This window comes from Condylura cristata, unplaced genomic scaffold, assembly GCF_000260355.1.
Source record: "Condylura cristata isolate star-nosed mole 26May11 unplaced genomic scaffold, ConCri1.0 scaffold00022, whole genome shotgun sequence".
Taxonomy (NCBI): domain Eukaryota; kingdom Metazoa; phylum Chordata; class Mammalia; order Eulipotyphla; family Talpidae; genus Condylura; species Condylura cristata.
Window position 1 is genome coordinate 18,097,646 of NW_004567123.1, and position 20,276 is coordinate 18,117,921.

Below are 20,276 nucleotides of genomic sequence, written 5' to 3' on the forward strand. Positions count from 1 at the left end.
TAACTTGGTGGCTCTCGCAGTTTTGGAAGCCAGCCTTGGCTGCGAGTTAGGCCGATTCTGCTTCCTGGACCCCTGAAAATTGCAATAGGATGTTAAGTCTTGGTCCCTAAGTAGAGAAAGGACTGCTACTAGCAGCATCTTCACGGCTCCCTTGGGAGAGCCTCGAGCACTCAAAGAAGGTCCAGTGGGACGTGACGGGTGGGTGCGGAGAGTGAATTGAGTTTCTCTAGTGAAGACTGGATTGCTAGTTTGCAGCCCTGTGAAATGTGGGGGAGTTAAGTGACTGCACCCTAGTACTGGAGGCTTAGCTGCTAGGTTGAGTGAATGGACTTAAGTTGAGCTTCCAAATGTGTGCTTTTTAGTGAGAAGTGTGAGGGGCTTCTGTGAGCATTACGCTGGCGTTATTCATTGTCTGGAATTTGTTTTCTGATAGTTGCAAGCTTCATAGATTTTTGGATCCTAAAAACCTGTTTGGCTTCTGGATTCCCAGAGATGACCCAATGAGAAGTGGGGTAGTTGGCAGGAATCATTTTGAATTATTCTAGAGTGATTACAATCGGTATAATCTACTGGAAAAAAGTGATTGCGATGAAGGTTGAAGGAAAGACTTGAGAGTTGAGTGTTTCTTGCTTGAATGGTTTAAAATGGAGTAATTTTTGTGAAATGCTGTCAGTAACATGAATTGCCTTGGACCTTGTATTTGGTTTTATTGTTGATGCATTTCAGAGCACTTACAGTTGAAAAAAATCCACAGGTCTGGACATAACAGGCCCTTTTTTTAAAAAATAGAAATATGATACAAGACTGGTTGTACTTGTTTTTGAAATCTGGTAGTTTCAGTGGAATGGAGGATTTCTGGACTTAGTAGAAAGTAGTTGTGTTCAGGAAGTTTCCAAGAATACTAAAAAAAAGTCGGAAAGAACTGTTAACAGGTGGTCAAATAATTTCATGGTAATTTTTCAAGAAAATGAAATGTTTGGCGTGTTTATATAAAAGTTAAGGATGTGCTTGGTATCACTGAAGAAATGTTTTACAAACGGAATGCATTTTCATGACACTTTTGTATGCTTCATTAAATATTGATTATGGTTTTTAATGCATAATTTCAATTTTTTTTAATGTTCATATCTGTTAGGTGAAAAACGTGAAGCTCTAGAAACCATTGTGGTAGTTACTTGGGACATACTGTTGTGTCAATATCAGTATGCTTTAGGCTTCTCTCACTTCCTTTGCCATGCCAAATGTTTTGATTATTGCATATTTAGAGTTTGGGGGTTGTTGGTACAATTTTAGATGCAAAACTTGATTTTGTCAGCCAGTGTGCCCTAGGTACTGAAATCTAGTGACCATACTGTTTTTTTCCTTTTGTAGAAAGCCACTTCATTCAGTTTAGATGATTATTTTCTTCCATAGATGCTGTAGTAAGAACTTCTGTCAGTGATTTGGTTGCACAAAAGATGCCTTTGGATGTCCTTTCCTTGAAGGATTGTTGTCAATTTTTTTAATCTACAGTTTCCACAAGCACTTGATAAATGTTCATAGAATAAATTAATAATATTGCTTTAGCTACTAGCTTCAGCTAGTTTTTTGTTTGTTTTTATAAATCAGGTTTTGCTTACATCACCCAGTACCTTTTGGTTTGCCTAGAGTCTGTTAACTTTATTACTACATTAAGTTTAAAGCCAGCTTTTAAACCTTAACACTAATAGAGAGGGTGAATATGGTGGGCTAGGTTAGAAGTAATGTTGCTTTTAAGTTTAAATGAAGATGTTAGTGAACATATATGTTGGTATTTGCTGGGGGAGGGTTTGAAAAGTGTCTTTTTCAAGGAAATAAATATTTTAACTAGAAATGTATTCTGAGTACTGACTGTAGTTTAATGGAAACGTTGAGTAAATGCTACAAAAGGGATACATTTCAATTAGCATGGGAAGAATTGTTGCAGTAAGAATAATCCTAGAATCTAAAATGTGATCCATTTGGGATGGGGACAAAATCAAGTGGACAAAGCTGTGTGTTTCTTGTATTTTTTTTTTTTAATGCCTACCATAATGTGATTATGTTGCTTGTAGCATTGTGCCTACTATGATTGGTTTTCTGTTGCTCATTGCTGAGGTAAATATTTGAGAGATACTTTCTTTTGAATATGAAGATCTTAGCTGTGCTGTACCCTCGTTCTTGATTAAATATTGATAACTATACAAAATTAATTTTTACTTTTGGATGTTTGTTACCAAGTGAAGAGTGGGAATGGTCAAGTTTTCATTTGTGCCTTGGCTTCCTGATAAAGAATATTGTCAGGCATTCTGAAATTTCAAGAGACTGCAGTGGCTAATACATGAGGAACTCTGTCTTATTTTAGTAAACTGCTAACTTTGTAATTTGTGCATGTACCTATATTTGTAAAGCTGAAGCAACACAGCATCGGTTAAGAGTAATTTGTGACACAACGTGGAAAAATATATTAATGCAAGTTTTCTCATTTTAGAGCTTCTCAGATGTATTAGTGGATTTAATGGCAAATGAGTTCCATTTTTTTCTCTCCTATCTTAATCTTTTATGTATGGGTAAATATGTATTTTCTGTGTTTTGCATACAATTATTTTAGTATTATCTTGTAAAATTCACTAAAGCTTAAGGTGATTTTCATCTTGTTTGGTATCCTGCATTCATTCGGTTTCTAACTTAAATTTAGCAGAAGGAATGGGAAGGTCCCTGAAAACCAGTGGTGCATCTTTTTTTTTATTGTGTTATTTGAGAAAGTGAGGTATTAATTAAAAGCACTTTATGTGTTAGTTTCATTCTACTTTGCCCACTTGAAGAGATGCAATACCATGAGTTATCAGGCTTCTAGCCTGAACTTTCAGCATACTTTTCTTTGGGAAGAGTTGAAGCTTTTCTTCTTCTGAAATAGAAAACTCCCAAATATATGTCTAGATTGATTTTGTACTTTAAATTGAACATGTAAATTTGAGCTGAGCCTTTCAACTTTTCCTGTGAAATAAGGCAATTTGTCATTGTTACAGCAATTTCTGGCAGTCCTGTAGAAATTATAAGAGTAGACCTAATGAGTTTCCTTTGGGCTTAGTGATTGACTGGGATATTGTTCCTCTTCATGTAGACATATGGTTCTGTCTTGGGTCTAGAAGGAAAGAAAAAGGTGGAGGAACCTATTTCCTTTACCTTCAGGCACGTGTCCTGATCCCAAGCCAGACCTTGTGAATTGAATTGGTATTTTCACTTGGGTATCATAATTGATCATAAATGCTTACCTAGAAAATTACACGCTTGTAGCTCATAGAGTCAAACCTGTACATTTGGCAGTAAATAGAGTGGCAGAAGTTCTCTGCCCACTTGTGTCTTTTCAGGTGCCTCTTCCTCCCCCCCCCCCCTTTTCCTAGTAAACCTGTTCTTTTAGAACATAAAAATAAATATTGCAGTAATAAGTTTTACATAAATGGGCTTTTTTTCTTTATCACATTCCTTTTTGTGACCTGTTAGATAAACACCTAATGTTGCTTTTAAATGAAGAGTTTAATACTCTTTAGATTTAATTAGGATTGAATTGTACAACATATAAAACTATTGATAAATTGCTTTGGGCTATTGAAGCGTGAGCAACAACATATTTGAATAAATTCTAGTGGCAAAAAATCTCACTGTTTTTAGTAATTTGAATAGTAGTTTAGAAGATGTTTAGAAAACTTGACTGGTGGAGCAAGGGGTGAAAGCACAGCACTGTGAAGCTATCCGCAGCCAGTTGCTTCACAGTGTTCTATCCCTGGCCATGGAGGTTACCCACAGGGTACAGCAGACCTCTCTTCTCCTGACCTGCCCGCTGCTCCCTTAGTAGTGTGTTTCAGTAGATCTGCGTGTTCTCACTGTTTCTGGTGAATCCTCTTACCACCACCCCAACCCCTGCCCTCTGCACCTCTGGCCTGCACCCCAGTTCTTGTATGCATAAATAAATAAGTCTTTAAAAGAAAAAGAAAACTTTGAACATAGTTGTTTAGTCATTTGGTCATATACATTTGTTGTGAATTGTTCATAAATTCACCATTTTGGGAGAAGTTCCAGTGATAGATGAGTAATCTTTTACTTTGGGAAATAATATTCTGATACTTTAGGGGATTTTTTTATTTTTACAAGTTTCTTGGGACTTTAGTGTTAGAAGAAAAAGTACTTAATAATTTGAATCCCAGTGGTTTTAACTAGAAATTAGTCCTTATAGCCAGAACTTTTGCTTAAGTTTTTTTTTTAACATTTTGATTCTATTTTGGTGCAAAAGAAAGTCTATTGAAGGATTAATCGCAGCAATTTCTATAAGTGTCCTTGAATTGATGACTTACTTAGTTAAGGAGCTGTTGTTGTGCAAACTTGTGGTTTTTCATCGAAATTTTAATGGAAACCTGAGGACCTAGGTAGCAGTTGGACTTGTATATGACATTTTCTGGACTGGTTTAATCAAGTGATGAAAGCAATATCTGTGTGAAATTTGAGTGTTTATGACTCTTAGTTTTTAATTGATTCATTCATGTGTTAATTCTGACACAATATATTGAGTATGTAAATATATAATGTTTTCAGAAATACTTGAATTTGAAAATATACCAAATAATAAATAAGCATGTGTGGAACTTTGGTACATCTTTCTTAATTTTTTTTCCTTTTTTTGATAATGCATTCCAATGAAGTACTCTGGTGGCTTCAGACTCGCCTTCGTAATATACAGTTCAGTGTGGCCTGTGCGTGTTTGTGTTTCCTGCATTGATTTTGCCTCCGTTTATTCTCTATTGCAGTCTAAAAGTTGGTTTTAATTGGTTGCCCACAGGATTGACTTGGCCTCTACTTCTTGTTAAGAAAATACATCTCTTGTTTTATCAGGTAAGAGATTTTGAATAGAGGGTATGTTTCTACACAAATAAAATGAGATAGCTTATTAAATAACATGAAAATATGTAGTAACTAAATTGTTTTTTTTGTTTGTTTTTTAAACAAGTTTATCTAAGGGATGGGGGTGGTTTGGACTGGGTGCCTTGACTAGTTGTTGTTTCCTTTGGGGGTCAGTTTTGTATAGCTGTATTTCTCCTGCTGTATTCCTGATTGTGAGGCAGTTAAATAGCTGTCTTCCTCAGAATATACTAGGCTAATTGCAAGTATAGGTGCTTGTTATTGATATGGCTTATAAATATTCCTTAGAGGTATAAGTATAGCTAATGGGTCATTTGTTTTAGAGTACAAATTTTGACTTCATCTGGAACCTTTAGTGACTGGAATCTAAACCTCTTCTTTAAATAACTGAGGTAGACTCAAGATAGTTTGAAATGACTTACCTGTCAAACGGATACTTAGTATCAGAATTGCAGATCTTCTTTCTTAACTTTTCAGAACCTAAAAACTATTTCCTTTTAAGATGCTCTATGAATAAATCTTGTGCTCTACTTTGGTTTAATCCTCAGCCCTGTTCTAGCTGGTAATCAGGGCAGATTTTCAGTATCATGTTTTCATGCGTAGTTGGTATAGAAATACACTAATTTCCTTCTCTTAGCAAATGGTTTAAAGACTTTTAGTGTGTATGTCATTTAAGTCCTGTGTTTAATTTTTGTATTCTTAAAACCATGCCAACTTCCATTTTATTATCTCTATGCAAATTAACATCTTTCTCTCTCAAGTCTTTTTGGGTACTTATGTTCCTGGTGACATTTCTCCATGTAGTGATTGAGTAATTAAGCATTTTTTGAATGGGAGTGCTATCTCCATTTTGCATGTGATCAATATTTTGGGATCAGTAAGGGAAGAATTTTACTAAATAGCTTGGAACTTCTTGATGAACTTCCTTATAGACTGTTAAATAGTAAATAAGGAGAAAGAGTGTTGGTGTGATGTTTTTACTGTTAATTTTTCTTGTGACTTGGCCAAAAATGAAAAGGTTCCTCCCTCCCAAATTTCTAGTGTTTTATATAATGATCTCACAAAGAACCTTTTTTGTTTCTGAGCCACCTTTCTTGGTTAAATTTGAAGATGGCTTTTTTCTTTATATATGTGTTTGAGGACATTTCTCTTGTGTACAGCAGTCATACTATTAAGACAGACTTTATTGCATCCAATCGGTCGTCATACAGTATTAGATATTGAGGCTGACTGTTAAACACTCAGTAAATGTGTAAAAGGTATTTGACATTGAATAAGTGCTTTCTTTAGATATATAGAATTCTTAGAGTTAACAGTAGGACACTGTTCTCATAATGTTCTCATTGGAGAAATGATAGAACCAAAGGTCAAATATTTGTAATTTCACTTCAGTTACAGGACCAATTTAATGAATTTATATTTAAAAGTTGATTTTTAAGAAGGCTTGAAAAACGATATATTATTGATCACATAAATTTCAAATTAGTGTTTTTCCAGTTCTAAGCACTTGTTCTGTACTTCTTTACAATGGGCTACCTTTACATTTATTCTTAAGAAGCCACTAGAATAGAAATTTGACTTACATCTGAGAGAAAGCACTCCTTTTGATTAGATCAAAATGGACATTATCTAAGCAGATAAGTGAGTACCCAGAAATTACAGTAGGTGTTATGTTGGCTTAAAGACTATACTAATCATTGAATAAAGGTCATACCCTCGTATTCTAAAGCAAAAACAAAAAAACAAAAAAAAACCACTTTTTCATTATTGACCACTTCCTATGGGACAAAAATAACTTTTTTTTAAAACGGAGGATTTGGTGACTAAGTCACTGAACCTGAGTTTTAATTAAAATACCCCTGGTGAAATGACACTGTAACCATATTCTGCATTTTGGAGTGACAGATACATACAACTAAGATTTTGTTTATTTTATCCAGTATTTCTTGTGGATCCTTAGTATGTATTTTCTAATAATCCCATTCCTTTCAGTATCTCTTTAATAAACAAAATATAAGATAAAAAAGTTTTAGGATGAAATGTGGAGTCAGTTCTCATTTGAAACTTTAATCTACTTTAGCATTAAGTATTATTTATCATTCACTTTTATTTCAGTTTTCTGTTCCTGTTGGATTTTGAGATTGAGCCACATAAAGTGATACTGATAATTCTATGAAGTTGTCAAGTTTGTAGAGAAGATGCTAAGTCAGTGTTACATACTAACTTTGATACATCCTTTGCTTATTTTTCCTCTTTAGGTTGTTAAACATTGTTCTATAATTTTACTTAACTTTTCTTTTAGATCTTATTGAATTAATTGGTGGTCTGAATGATGTAATTGGTGATCTTACTCTCCTGTGGTTGTTTCTTCCTGAAACTTTTGAGTCTTGGGACTAACTTCTAATTGTTCCCAGAATTAAAATCTTTTGGATGATGAAATTATCTTGGTTTTACATTGTTAATGGCACATAAAATGTTCAGTTTTTAGAATGTCCATATTTTAAAATGACATTGCCTGTAACAGTTTGAGGGAATATTTGAGGGCCTAATATTTGAGGGCTGGTCATTCTTATAGCTTAAAACTTGGTTTAATATACAGGAGTCTGACCTGGCCGTTGCCTTTTCTCATCTGCAGGTGTGTGTGGTTTCAGCGCAGCATGGCTGTGGTCATCCGTTTGCAAGGTCTCCCAATTGTGGCGGGGACCATGGACATTCGCCACTTCTTCTCTGGATTGACCATCCCTGATGGGGGCGTGCATATTGTAGGGGGTGAACTGGGTGAGGCTTTCATCGTTTTTGCCACTGATGAAGATGCAAGGCTTGGTATGATGCGCACAGGTGGTACAATTAAAGGGTCAAAAGTAACACTATTGTTGAGTAGTAAAACAGAAATGCAGAATATGATTGAACTGAGTCGTAGGCGTTTTGAAACTGCCAACTTAGATATGCCACCAGCAAATGCTAGTAGATCAGGACCGCCGCCTAGCTCAGGAATGAGTGGCAGGGTAAACTTGCCTACAACAGTACCTAACTTTAATAATCCTTCACCCACAGTAGTCACTGCTGCTACTTCTGTTCATGAAAGCAACAAAAATATACAGACATTTTCCACAGCCAGCATAGGAACAGCTCCTCCAAATATGGGGGGTTCCTTTGGGAGCCCAACGTTTAGTTCAACCATTCCAAGCACAGCCTCTCCAATGAATACAGTCCCACCGCCACCAATTCCTCCAATTCCAGCGATGCCATCTTTGCCGCCAATGCCATCTATTCCCCCAATACCAGTTCCTCCTCCAGTACCTACATTGCCTCCTGTGCCTCCTGTACCCCCAATTCCCCCAGTACCGTCTGTGCCACCCATGACTCCACTGCCACCCATATCGGGCATGCCACCCTTAAACCCGCCACCTGTGGCACCACTACCTGCTGGAATGAATGGTTCTGGAGCACCTATGAATCTGAACAATAATCTGAATCCTGTGTTCCTGGGTCCATTGAATCCTGTTAACCCTATCCAGATGAACTCTCAAAGTAGTGGGAAGCCACTTCCCATCAACCCTGATGATCTGTATGTCAGTGTGCATGGAATGCCCTTTTCTGCAATGGAAAGTGATGTCAGAGATTTTTTCCATGGGCTCCGTGTTGATGCAGTACATTTGTTGAAAGATCATGTAGGTCGAAATAATGGGAATGGATTGGTTAAGTTTCTCTCCCCTCAAGATACATTTGAAGCTTTGAAACGAAACAGAATGCTGATGATTCAACGCTATGTTGAAGTTAGTCCTGCCACAGAGAGACAGTGGGTAGCTGCTGGAGGCCATATCACTTTTAAGCAAAGTATGGGACCTTCTGGACAAACCCATCCCTCTCCTCAGACAATACCCAGGTCAAAATCGCCCAGTGGGCAGAAAAGGTCAAGGTCAAGATCACCGCATGAGGCTGGTTTTTGTGTTTACTTGAAAGGGCTACCATTTGAAGCAGAAAACAAACATGTCATTGATTTTTTTAAAAAGTTGGATATTGTGGAAGATAGTATTTATATTGCTTATGGACCCAATGGGAAAGCAACTGGTGAAGGCTTCGTAGAGTTCAGGAATGAGGCAGACTATAAAGCTGCTTTGTGTCGTCATAAACAGTACATGGGCAATCGTTTCATTCAAGTTCATCCAATTACTAAGAAAGGTATGCTAGAAAAAATAGATATGATTCGAAAAAGACTACAGAACTTCAGCTATGACCAGAGGGAAATGATGTTAAATCCAGAGGGTGATGTCAACTCTGCCAAAGTTTGTGCCCACATAACAAATATTCCATTCAGCATTACCAAGATGGATGTTCTTCAGTTTCTAGAAGGAATCCCAGTGGATGAAAATGCTGTACATGTTCTTGTTGATAACAATGGGCAAGGTCTAGGACAGGCATTGGTTCAGTTTAAAAATGAAGATGATGCACGTAAGTCTGAACGCTTACACCGTAAAAAACTTAATGGGAGAGAAGCTTTTGTTCATGTAGTTACCCTAGAAGATATGAGAGAAATTGAGAAAAATCCTCCTGCCCAAGGAAAAAAGGGGTTAAAGATGCCTGTGCCAGGTAATCCTGCAGTTCCAGGAATGCCCACTGTGGGAATGCCTAGTGCAGGAATGCCTGCTGCAGGAATACCCACTGCTGGAATTCCCACTACTGGAATATCCGGTGCTGGAATGCCTGGTGCTGGGATGCCTGGTGCTGGGATCCCCGGTGCTGGGATGCCTGGTGCAGGGATGCCCAGTACGGGAATGCCTGGAGCTGGAATGCCTGGTGCTGGGATGCCCAATACTGGGATGCCCGGTGCAGGAATGCCAAATGCAGGAATGCCCAGTGCTGGAATGCCTAGTGCAGGAGGTGAAGAGCATGCCTTCCTGACTGTAGGATCTAAGGAGGCCAACAATGGGCCTCCATTTAACTTTCCTGGTAATTTCAGTGGGTCAAATGCCTTTGGCCCACCACTACCTCCTCCAGGATTAGGAGGGGCCTTTGGTGACGCTAGACCTGGTATGCCTTCAGTTGGAAATAGTGGTTTGCCTGGTCTAGGACTGGATGTTCCCGGTTTTGGAGGTGGACCAAATAATTTAAGTGGGCCAGGATTTGGAGGAGGCCCCCAGAATTTTGGAAATGGCCCTGGTAGCTTAGGTGGCCCCCCTGGCTTTGGAAGTGGCCCTCCTGGTCTTGGAGGTGCCCCTGGACATTTGAGTGGGCCACCAGCCTTTGGACCTGGCCCAGGTCCTGGTCCTGGCCCAATCCACATTGGTGGTCCCCCTGGCTTTGGATCTAGTTCTGGAAAACCAGGACCAACAGTGATTAAAGTACAGAATATGCCCTTCACTGTGTCTATTGATGAGATTTTAGATTTCTTTTATGGCTATCAAGTGATCCCAGGCTCAGTGTGTTTAAAATACAATGAAAAAGGTATGCCCACAGGCGAAGCCATGGTAGCCTTCGAATCTCGGGATGAGGCCACAGCTGCTGTCATTGATTTAAATGACAGGCCTATTGGCTCAAGGAAAGTAAAACTTGTATTAGGGTAGCTATTCATATCAGTTCTTTATAAGGTAGCTCTTCATAGTGCTGTGATAATGCATCCAGATTGTTTTCCTAGTATTTCCAGGTTAGAACCTGTGGATTGTTTCAATTGCATATAGATTGGTTTTCATAACATATAGTATTGGTTGACTGTTTACACAGAAGACTCACTACCAGGATAAACATTGCTGTATGTTACAGTAAAGCTATCTGGAGAGAACACAAAAATGATTTTGGCATACCATTAGAGAATCTATTTGTAAAACTCAAATGACCACATAAAGCTTATCAAGGAGTCTAGATTGGTTTTGTTTTATACCATATGGGATGAAGAAAATAGAAATGTCAATAGAGCTCATTAAGGGTGTTCTTGCCAGCTGCTACTATTGGAATTTGGTTTAATGCTGGACAGATTTGCTTTGTTATAGGATCAAAGCTTTGTCTAAAGTCTTCATTTTCTTTTAAAAATTAAATAAAATCTCTGTATACAGATTCACTGTATGTACCTTTATTGCTTCTTGAGGGTTATTGCTGTATAGAGAGTCCTGCTTCTGAAGTTGCTGCTTTGTTTGCCTAATTGACTCATTTGTAAATGAGCAGAACTGTTTTGTTGTTGTTCTTTTAATATAAAACTCCACACTTGGTTTGTGCTTATAACCTTGAACTCTGATTTCTAATGTCACACTTAAAACTGTGTGGAATAAGACTTTTGCCACAAAAATAAAATATGGAGACCTTTACCCACCAGAGCCTTTTTGGTTTGACTGCCAAGCTTAGTTTAAAAAATTGTTCATGTTGTTTGGATGGCCTCAAAAATCAGAAACCATTTTTAATAATCACTGTTTAAGGTGCTTTATTTGAAGTCCATCCATGGATTTCCAATGTTCTTGCAGTTTCCTTGTGTCCCAAATTTATGTGAAATTTTGGTCTGTAAACAAAAAGGGTCCATTCATAAGAAGGAGCATACTATCTAGAGCTTTTAAACTGAACTTGAAATTGTTAGCTTTGTTAGTAATAGTGTTACAGAATGAAAGATCCATAAGCTGGTCTGTGGATTTATATGCATTTAATCCCGTTACTTGGAGACTTGGGCCTAGCTGTTTGATCGGGATCCCGTTGGTAAAAGTTCTTCATATCGTGTATTGAATGCAACTACCAGATGGAAGAGAATTAAGATTCCTTTCCCTTTTATATGCTTTTCTTTGGCATTCAGGACAGTAAGGCAGGAGGACCACATGGGTTCTGGTTGGTAAGTGTCCTTGTCATAAAAACATTTGCCTTATAACATCCTGCTCACTGCCACAAAAATGCTCTATTTATGGCTACTTTCCTTCTCAGTTAAAATGACCTAAGGATGTGTCATAAACGTGGAATGGGAGATTGGTGAGAGATCATGAAACCAAAATTTTTCTTTTACATTGACCTGTTGTGGTTTGAAACATTCCCAACATTTCCTAATCATTGTACTTACAAAGAGGTCAAACTTCTAAAAGAAATAATTTACTATTTAAAAAAATAATAGTGCCTTTTTGGTGTTGCAAGTCAGAGAAACACTGAAATACAGTGTCTTGGTAATTTAGATTTAAGAGTAGCAACAGTTTCATTGGTGTGATAAGATTTGGAAAGCCTTTTCATCCCTACAATCTTAGAGGACTGACAGTACAGGCTATTTTGTTTAAGGAAAGGGTTATTAGAGTTTCAAAGAAGACATGGCTGTGTTGTGGGTCTTTTGATAATTTATGAATATATATTTGCTTTGACAGATCACTAGTTAACTGCCTCCTCAATTAAAAAAGCAATATGTTGTATATGCTGTTCAATATAAGTTTTCTGTTAAGTAATTATTTCTCATTCCAAAGACAGAGTACAAAAAACTTCAGCGCTGCTTGGGAGTCTTAATTCAACTATTTTCCCCTTGGAAAGCCGACTATTTTCATTTTAGAAAAACGGGTTGTTTAAAGATGAAAGTTTTGTCTTTTTTTACATTTTATTTGGTTATGTGTTCGTAATTCTTATTAAATATCTCATACACTTTTATTGCAACTACTTTGTTATTTCTACATCTTAGATAAATACTGAGGAAAACGTGATCTCATTGTTCATCAAATTAAATAAATTAATAGTGGTTTGTATAGAAACTGGAGAGAACTATGTTTCACATTTGGTTGAATCACAACAGTGCTTTTCTTGTTGTGAAATGTAATTAAATGCTTTGCCCTCTGGAACTTGATTTTTGTGTATCTGAGATTTATTAACAGTGCTAACTGCTAAGCATATTCATCTTGTTCTGGGCATTGGAGTTTGGGGTTTTAAACAATTTTTGAAACTGTTCTATGAGATATTCATACCTCTTTTCCTGCCAGTTTTCTCATGAGAATTAGGTTTGAGGTGAAAATGAATTCGCATTATTTCCTCATCTACTTTGTATGGCATGAAGGATTTGTAAAGCTTTTTGCTCAAAGTTGTGTGCATTTGTAAACACTATCATGATATTTTCAATTTCATGTGTAAATTTTATTGTCTGTTTTTGGTGACATTAATGGAAGAGAATCTTTTTATTAGATTTATTTTTTCTCACTCTGCTGAGGTTTTTTTGGTTTTGTTTTAAGGGGTTAGCAAAATCTACAAAATGTATTTTACATATAAGCACATTTGTAAACTTATTCTTAACGTTAGTGAAATACTTAGTTTACAAGCAAAAATTGAAGTTGTGTTCAGTAAGCTTTTTTTTTTTTTTTAATGCAACACTGCTAAGTGAAATGTAGTTCATTCCTAGCTTTCTGGTCCAAGTTCTCAAAAGCACTGAGAATGAAAATTTCCCTAGGAAACTTTCTATTCAGAATTTCACAGAGTACTATTTGGTGTTTCAGGTCAGTTTTAACCCTCTAAATGGAAATCTAGGACTGTATGTAGAAATTAACAGACACACTTTGAGTGGAAATTTTTCGTTAAAAATAAGGATTCATGAAAGCAATCAAACTCAATTTCCTATTACTGGATTCTGTCATTGTGTGCAGATGTGGATCAACTGTTTTAAAAATCGCATCAATTTCAAGAACACTTTAAAAACTAGTGAAAAATGTAAAAATTAGTGTCAGTCAAATCTTCTGGGAAGAATTTCTGGCAGTGATCACTTTAAAAAAAAAATTCTCACTCTTATAAAATTGCTGCATTTAAATTGTTTTACTGGCAGTTGTACAAGTAGTCTAGATTTTAAAAGCCAAACACAATAAGATGACTTGTTGCCAATATGGCCACAGCACTGCCAACAAATACTGCCTTGGCATCATTCAATAGAGGTTTTATTTATCAAGATTAAGTCATAAATATTGTTAAATAAACTTGTCCTTAAATAAAACAGGCTGATGCTTTAATGCTTTAACTGCACAAGAATATTTTACTCAGCTGGAACACCAGAATTTTTTTGGTGACTTCTGAAAATAATTTTGTGCCTTTGGAAAGGTGGAATTGGTGATGATGTTGGAGGTAACGATTGTTGTTTATCCTTATCTACTAATGCTGAAATTTGGAAAGAAGAGGATGCCAGGAACAGCAGGGAGGAAACTTAATTCTAGATCAAATCTATGGTATTTATCCTTACAGACCTGATTTCATGTGTTTTGCTAGCAAGCCACTTCATTCTGTGGACTCAGAACCAAAATCACCATGCTCCTTTTCAAAGGAGGAATCTTAAAGTGAATTGTCTGTTATTAAGAAGTCATTACTTTAGGAAATGGGAAAATAAATTTGCATAGTGTATTGTCACTTACACAGGCCTGAAAAGCTTTGTTTTGTTTTTGCATAGGTGAGGTTATTTGAAGTGGGAAAGAAAAGAGTCAAAAATGTTGCTGCTTTCTAATTTTGATGCTCTAGTTTTGTCCCTTCCACATTTGTTGAAAAAAATAGCAAATGAAGTTTACAAAAATTCGAGTCCTTTAAAAAAAAAAAAACTTGATATATCAGTTGCAAAGAAATTGCGGAGCCGTCCTTTAAACTGAAGCTGTTGAAACATGTTTGTAACTTATTTTTATCGTTTAAGAGTTGTAGCCTGCATTTGACTTTGAATGCCTAATTTATTTTATTAGAGGTGTTTAGTCTAGACTTACATGATTCCAGGAAGCAGCTTAGCTGTTTTAAAATTATGAAGGTTTGATAAAATAATTGAAAAATCAGTGACATCAAGATTCCTACAATTGTCCAGAATGGCCTTTGATATCCTAAAGGGTAGAATGTGTGTTAATAACCTTCTTTTCTTGCTCTAGCAAAATCACCCCTATAATTTGCTATTGTGTGTTTGCAGTTTTACAGCAAGAAAACTTTATGAATTGTGTGCTCTGCCACCATTCTCCTCATGCCCCCAAAGTAGAATTTAATGGCATATGATAGAATCCAAACTTACGACTGTCCTTTTTGATTAAAAAAATTGCTTGTCTTTTTAACATAAAATCTGATAGATTACTTTGACCTAATTGTAAAATATTCTAGAAAGTATGTACTATGGTGGTGGCACAATTCTCTTGATTTAGTGACTTTCTGGGAAAACCCGTCTGTTAAGCAACATTAAGTTCATCTTTTATTAGTGTTTGCTCATATAAAATGTTCATTCTTTACTGTGATGTTTCTGGGTTTATTCTTGGTACCTTGAGCTACTTTGTGTCAGAGGATCTCACAAGCATCTCAGAATGTGATACCTTTGCTGGATCAACATAACTAGCAACAACAACTAAGGTGGTACTACTTTTCTACTACTGAAGAAACCAGAAGGGGCAAAAGCCATTGATCTAATGCAGGTATTCTAGCCCTAGAAACAGATGGGCAGCACTCAAATTCCGGGGGCAGGAAATAGTGCTGACAGAAGTCTTAACAATGTTCCTTAAATTCTGTCTAGAGGCCCAGGGACCTCTCTTCAGTGAAAATATGGCTAAAGAGACTAAGCAAACACCATGTAATGTGGTTAAATGGTCCTGCAGAACATCGGAGTGGGCTTACCAAGCTGTTCTGGACATCTGGACTCTGACTAGTTAAAAAAATCTGTCATTTTTCTTCATCAACTGATGGCTTGCCATTTCATGTTGAGAGGAGATATCTATTAATAGAGCCATGACCAACACTGAGTTTTAGTTTTACTCAAATTGAAGACCCCCTCCCTGCTCGCTCTCTCTGGCTCTGGCCTCTGGCTGTGGCCTCTGAATTGGGGTGGGGAATGAGGTAGAATTCACTCTTTGTTCTTGATTTAGACTTAAGATTTGCCACTATTTGCTACATATTAACTACTCTTGCTAACATAAGTCATCTAATAGTCCTTGTAGAGTGGGACAGGCTCAAGAAGTGTAAAGAGATGCAGCTACTTAAGGGGATATAAGTAACTGGCATTGTTGCTCTCTTCCTCATTTTTTTCATGTCTACATGGAACTGGGTTAGAATCACCCTGTACTACATATCTCCCACCCCCATACATGGGGTTGTGGTGCAGACAGGGTCGTTTCTTACATCTTTTAGAGCTATTTGGCTAAGAGATTCTGCTGTAAGTCTGGCTAAAGTAGGGAGATTAACAACTCTTATTGAAGTAAAGACTGCTAGCTACATTTGCTTCAGTGTGGTTAAATTGACAGATTGGAATTGGAGACATCTATTGTGAAGCTTTTAAGGTAATTTCATTTGAATATACAGCATAGCCATATCTGTATCCTATGCTAACTAAAGGTTTTTAGCAGTTCGTTGTGCACCCAGCAATTTACACACTAGTTGAAAAGGAAGCAAAATAAGGTGCTTATTCTTTAAGACTTTACGTCGAACAAGTGCTCAGTTGTACAAGGTATGCTCATGTGCCACAGGAACTCGATAGTTTCCTGGCCGGTTTCTAAATGGTCAGATAGAAGCAAGTGTAATGGAAACCTTACATGTAAGCTGAAGGTGTGATCTCTCAATAATGTTCTCGGGGACACAGTATGTTAATTTAGTAAAAGGAAATGTCTATGAGAGACATCTAAAATGGTGCTTTGGTGCTTGTCCTTAAAGCTTTTTAAATTGTTCAGAACAGCCTAGTTTGATTTCCACCAGCCTGAGTGTCATGACCACTGAATGGTCAGTAAAGACAGGAAGGTAAGGGTTGGGTTTAGAGATGTCCTGCCCTAGCAGAGGGGTAGAAACTTTTCATCTTTTTTAAAAACTGATTAAGCTACCAGATACCACTTAAATATAACACATGCTCCAGTAAGGTATTCAGAAATGCTCCAGAACTAAGTGAATTTTCCCACCAATTTAGCCAGTTGTATGCATAGTTGGTTACCTGAAATTATTTCTAGTGTGGCCTTGATTTGATAGTTTATTTTTCTGTATGAAATACCTACTGGTATAAATCTTTCGTTTTTCTAGACTGATGGAACTTTTTCTAATGGAAATGTCCCTGAACTAATAATGCAGTTATGAGCCACTTGTAGTTAATGGCTGCTGTGTCAAACAGCATAATGTTAGATTCACAGAGCGGTAGGTGTCTAATCCTGGAGACCTCTGTGTTAGACAGCACTGTCCAGTAGAAATAATGTCACTTGATGTATTTCACATGTCCTGGTCATATTAAGATGGTTAAAAAAGAAAATGTTTAACTTCATGGTTCTAAAATATCATTTAAATATAATAAAAGTATATTTTCTAAATTCATTTTATGTTTTAGTCTTGATTTGACCTAAGCATACCTGAAATACTTAATAGCCACATGTGGTTAGAATCTATCCTTCTAGACTGCCTAAATTTAGAATATAAAAAATAAATCACTTGCCTTTTCTCTTTTAATTCTGTCATCCCTTCATCTGTTTGTTTTGTTGTATTCTTCCAGACTTTGGTGTTTTTGGAGGAGAACTTGTGTCACTTACCTGAGTAAAAACAGGTCACACTGGAGATTGACTTAGTAGCAGTTTTATATTGTAAATTCCGCAGCAGGACTTGAATCTACCCCCAGTCCCATTTCTCATTCACAGTGACAAGTGTGCATATGTGTAGTGTAGTTTCTCTACTGTTGAAAATCCTCCCTTTTTTTTATTTCTCAACTTTCCTAACATACAGATTCTTAAGATAAGAGGACTTATCTTAACATCTTTCAAGTACTCCAGATGAGTTTATGCTACTGATGGGAGCTAGTATTATGAATGGTAGGTAGATTTTTCCAAAAGCTCTGTCTGGTCTGCTTCTCATTATGCTAGCTCCTTTGATTTACTCAGCTCCTTGTGCCATGGTGACATTGTGCATTGGAGAGGCACACAGTTTCTTATCAACACCTTTGCCCTGGAGAAACTCAGAAAGGTAGTCCAAAACAGTTGCCTTGGAACTTGAGGCAGTAGTGAGGCAGGGGTCTTGTTAAAGTGTTGTAGATTTTAAAAATGTGAATTCTTTCTAGTAGGGCAGAATGTAGACAAAATTGACTTCTCAGTAGATAATTGAAATTTTGGTATAAATTACATTTTATTTGTGCTCTTCATGCTTGTTATTTAAACTTTATTATGGGACTTTGGTAAAATCCTATACATGCAATGTTCAGGAGCTTCTCCATTCCTGTTCCAGTAATCAGATAAGGAGAATCATTTCCATCTGTGTTCAGGACTTGTTAGTACTGGTCATGGAAAGAAGCCATGTGAGCCTACTGCTCTTTTAAGTAACCCAGTAGGACTTCCAATTGGACTTTATTATAAGTTGTGGGCTACTGATTAAATGGGTAGATAAAAGAAATCACATTCTCAGGGAATTAGGTTGTGTTTCATTGGTGTGACCCAGGACTAGGCATTTCCCTCCTCTGGCCTCTGTTCTACAATATGGGATTATACTAGACAATGTATCTGGCTTTAAATTATGTGGTTCTGTGAACTTAGTTGTATTTTTGGAGGTCAGTTTGAACCTTAAATCAATTTTTAGTCTTGCTGCTGCCCTGCTTTTTCCGAGTGTAATAGCAGTCCCACAGAGCAACTTGAAAACTTCAAAAGGAGAAGAGATTTCATTTTCTCTTTTGAGGGCTATCTCTTTTCCTGCCAGTTAGGTCCTTTGGTGTAAGTAGACCAAAGGCCTCCCACCCTGTTGTCCCATGAATTAACATGTAGAAAATGACATTACAAAAGGATACATTTATGAACACAATTTGGGTACCTCTGCATCAAGCACAGAGCATACTTCATGGTTAGCTTCTTTTAATCCTCACATTATTATCCTCACTTTACAGATGGGGAAATCCAGGCAAAGAGGAGTAGAAAAACTTGCTAAAAGGGGCAGACATAACATTCAGTCAGACTGTCTGCATGACTGCAAAAACAGTTGTTCTCCTTCAGCTGTTCCCTGTCTCTCCCTGACTTTGGGGAGAAGATACAGGGGGCTACTGGCAGCACCTTCCTAGCACTGGGGAAAAGGTCTCCAGCCTTGCTCTATCACCTTTTCAGTTCCCCAGCTTTTTGTGTCAAGGAACAACCACCATGACCAATTGGTGTGACTGCCCAGTTTTCGTAGTCAAGCTCATGTTTACAGAGTGGGACCTGGATTTAATTTGAAATAGGCAAGTGGAAATTTTGTGTAAGCACATTGAGTCATAAGAGAGAGAAGGAGAAAAACAGTATAGTCTTTTGTCTTTGAAGCTTTTATGTTCCTGCTTGGTTCATTTCCCTTCCTATATTCAAGTTTCTCTTCAAACTAGGTTCTTTTGAAGAGCTTTATTCAACTTCACATTACGTCTTGGGAATAATGGAGTTGGATCAGTGGTTTCCAAATTTCTTTTGACCACAACAAAATATAGCAGAAGTGAAGACTGATAGTTTACCATATTTCCTCACTTGCCCTCTCAAATGAACTTGTACATTTTAGACTTTGTAGTATTGCATTATACTGTGTGGCAGCCAATGTTAGTATTACATGACTAAGCCAGATTGTTTACATTTTTAGTTATAAATCTTAATTATTCCTAGTCATATGTATGAGTAAAAAATCATGTAAGTTTTATGGTAAGGTTTTGCATATTTGGTTCGATTTGTGATTTATGAGTACTGTCCATAGGGCTTTGGGTAATTGCTGAGCTAGAGGCAAAAGCTTGTCTCTCCACTCCTCTTGAGGCAGAGAAGGAAAGGAAGAAGAGCGATGGTAGTGGTCAGTTTGTCATTTCAGTCCTGTGGAAAATTTTCATGGGTATTTCATGGGTGATGTTCCATGGAACCTGTGGAGAATCTCCTGTTTGGGCTTAAAGGCTTGATCCAGTATCTGAGCTGTTCCAGCATGCAAAGGTAGGCAACAGGAGTGTGACCATTGCTTTGGTTTGTTGAAGGAGTGATGCTATTAGCCACACACTGTGGTGCTTTATTCTTCCTCCTTGCAGTTTGGAAATGGGATTGTTAGACATTACGCAGTGGAAGAGGCCTATATAACTACGGATTGGGAAGGACTAATGAGTTTCAGTTCAACTGTCACTGGATTGCATCCACTTGAATCCAGAAGTCTATTCTTGAATTCATGAAGAGTGGAGGTAGAATCTCAAGGCAGAAAGGGGGATGCTATAGAAAATGAAGAGCATGTTACTTTCTATTGGCAAAGAGTGGGGTTCCCCATCAATAGTGATACACTGAAAAACTGGCTAACTGGAAGAAGGAGCTAATTGTTATCATTTGCCAAATTTCCGTGGTTTAAAAGTTATGCCACCTACTTTTAAAAATTCTTCATATTTAACAATCAAATTCTTATAAACTGCCAGTATGCTGTGACACTGCTGCGAGCCTCATTTGGGTGTTTTGAATTCTTAGTATATGCTTAGGCCTGTTATGTGACATAGATATTTAAACAGC

At 37.2% G+C, this 20,276-nt stretch overlaps 1 protein-coding gene across 10 annotated transcripts in view; it reads left to right on the forward strand.

The window, feature by feature from the left end:
• LOC101632281 (RNA-binding protein 12) overlaps positions 1 to 20,276 on the forward strand; it is a 34,870-nt gene that overhangs the window by 807 nt on the left and 13,787 nt on the right. For 2 of the 10 annotated variants that reach the window (XM_012728215.1, XM_012728216.1), the window contains exons 2-3: positions 4,832 to 4,884; positions 7,547 to 12,700. The exons of 3 other annotated variants lie outside the window; for them this stretch is intronic. In XM_012728215.1, the coding sequence (XP_012583669.1) occupies positions 7,569 to 10,475 (2,907 nt within the window). In that variant the 5' untranslated portion in view covers positions 4,832 to 4,884; positions 7,547 to 7,568 and the 3' untranslated portion in view covers positions 10,476 to 12,700. Of the gene's footprint in view, positions 1 to 4,705; positions 4,746 to 4,799; positions 4,885 to 7,546; positions 12,701 to 20,276 lie in introns of those variants that run through there. 5 more of the 10 variants (XM_012728217.1, XM_012728222.1, XM_012728214.1 and 2 more) reach the window with 5 other exon arrangements.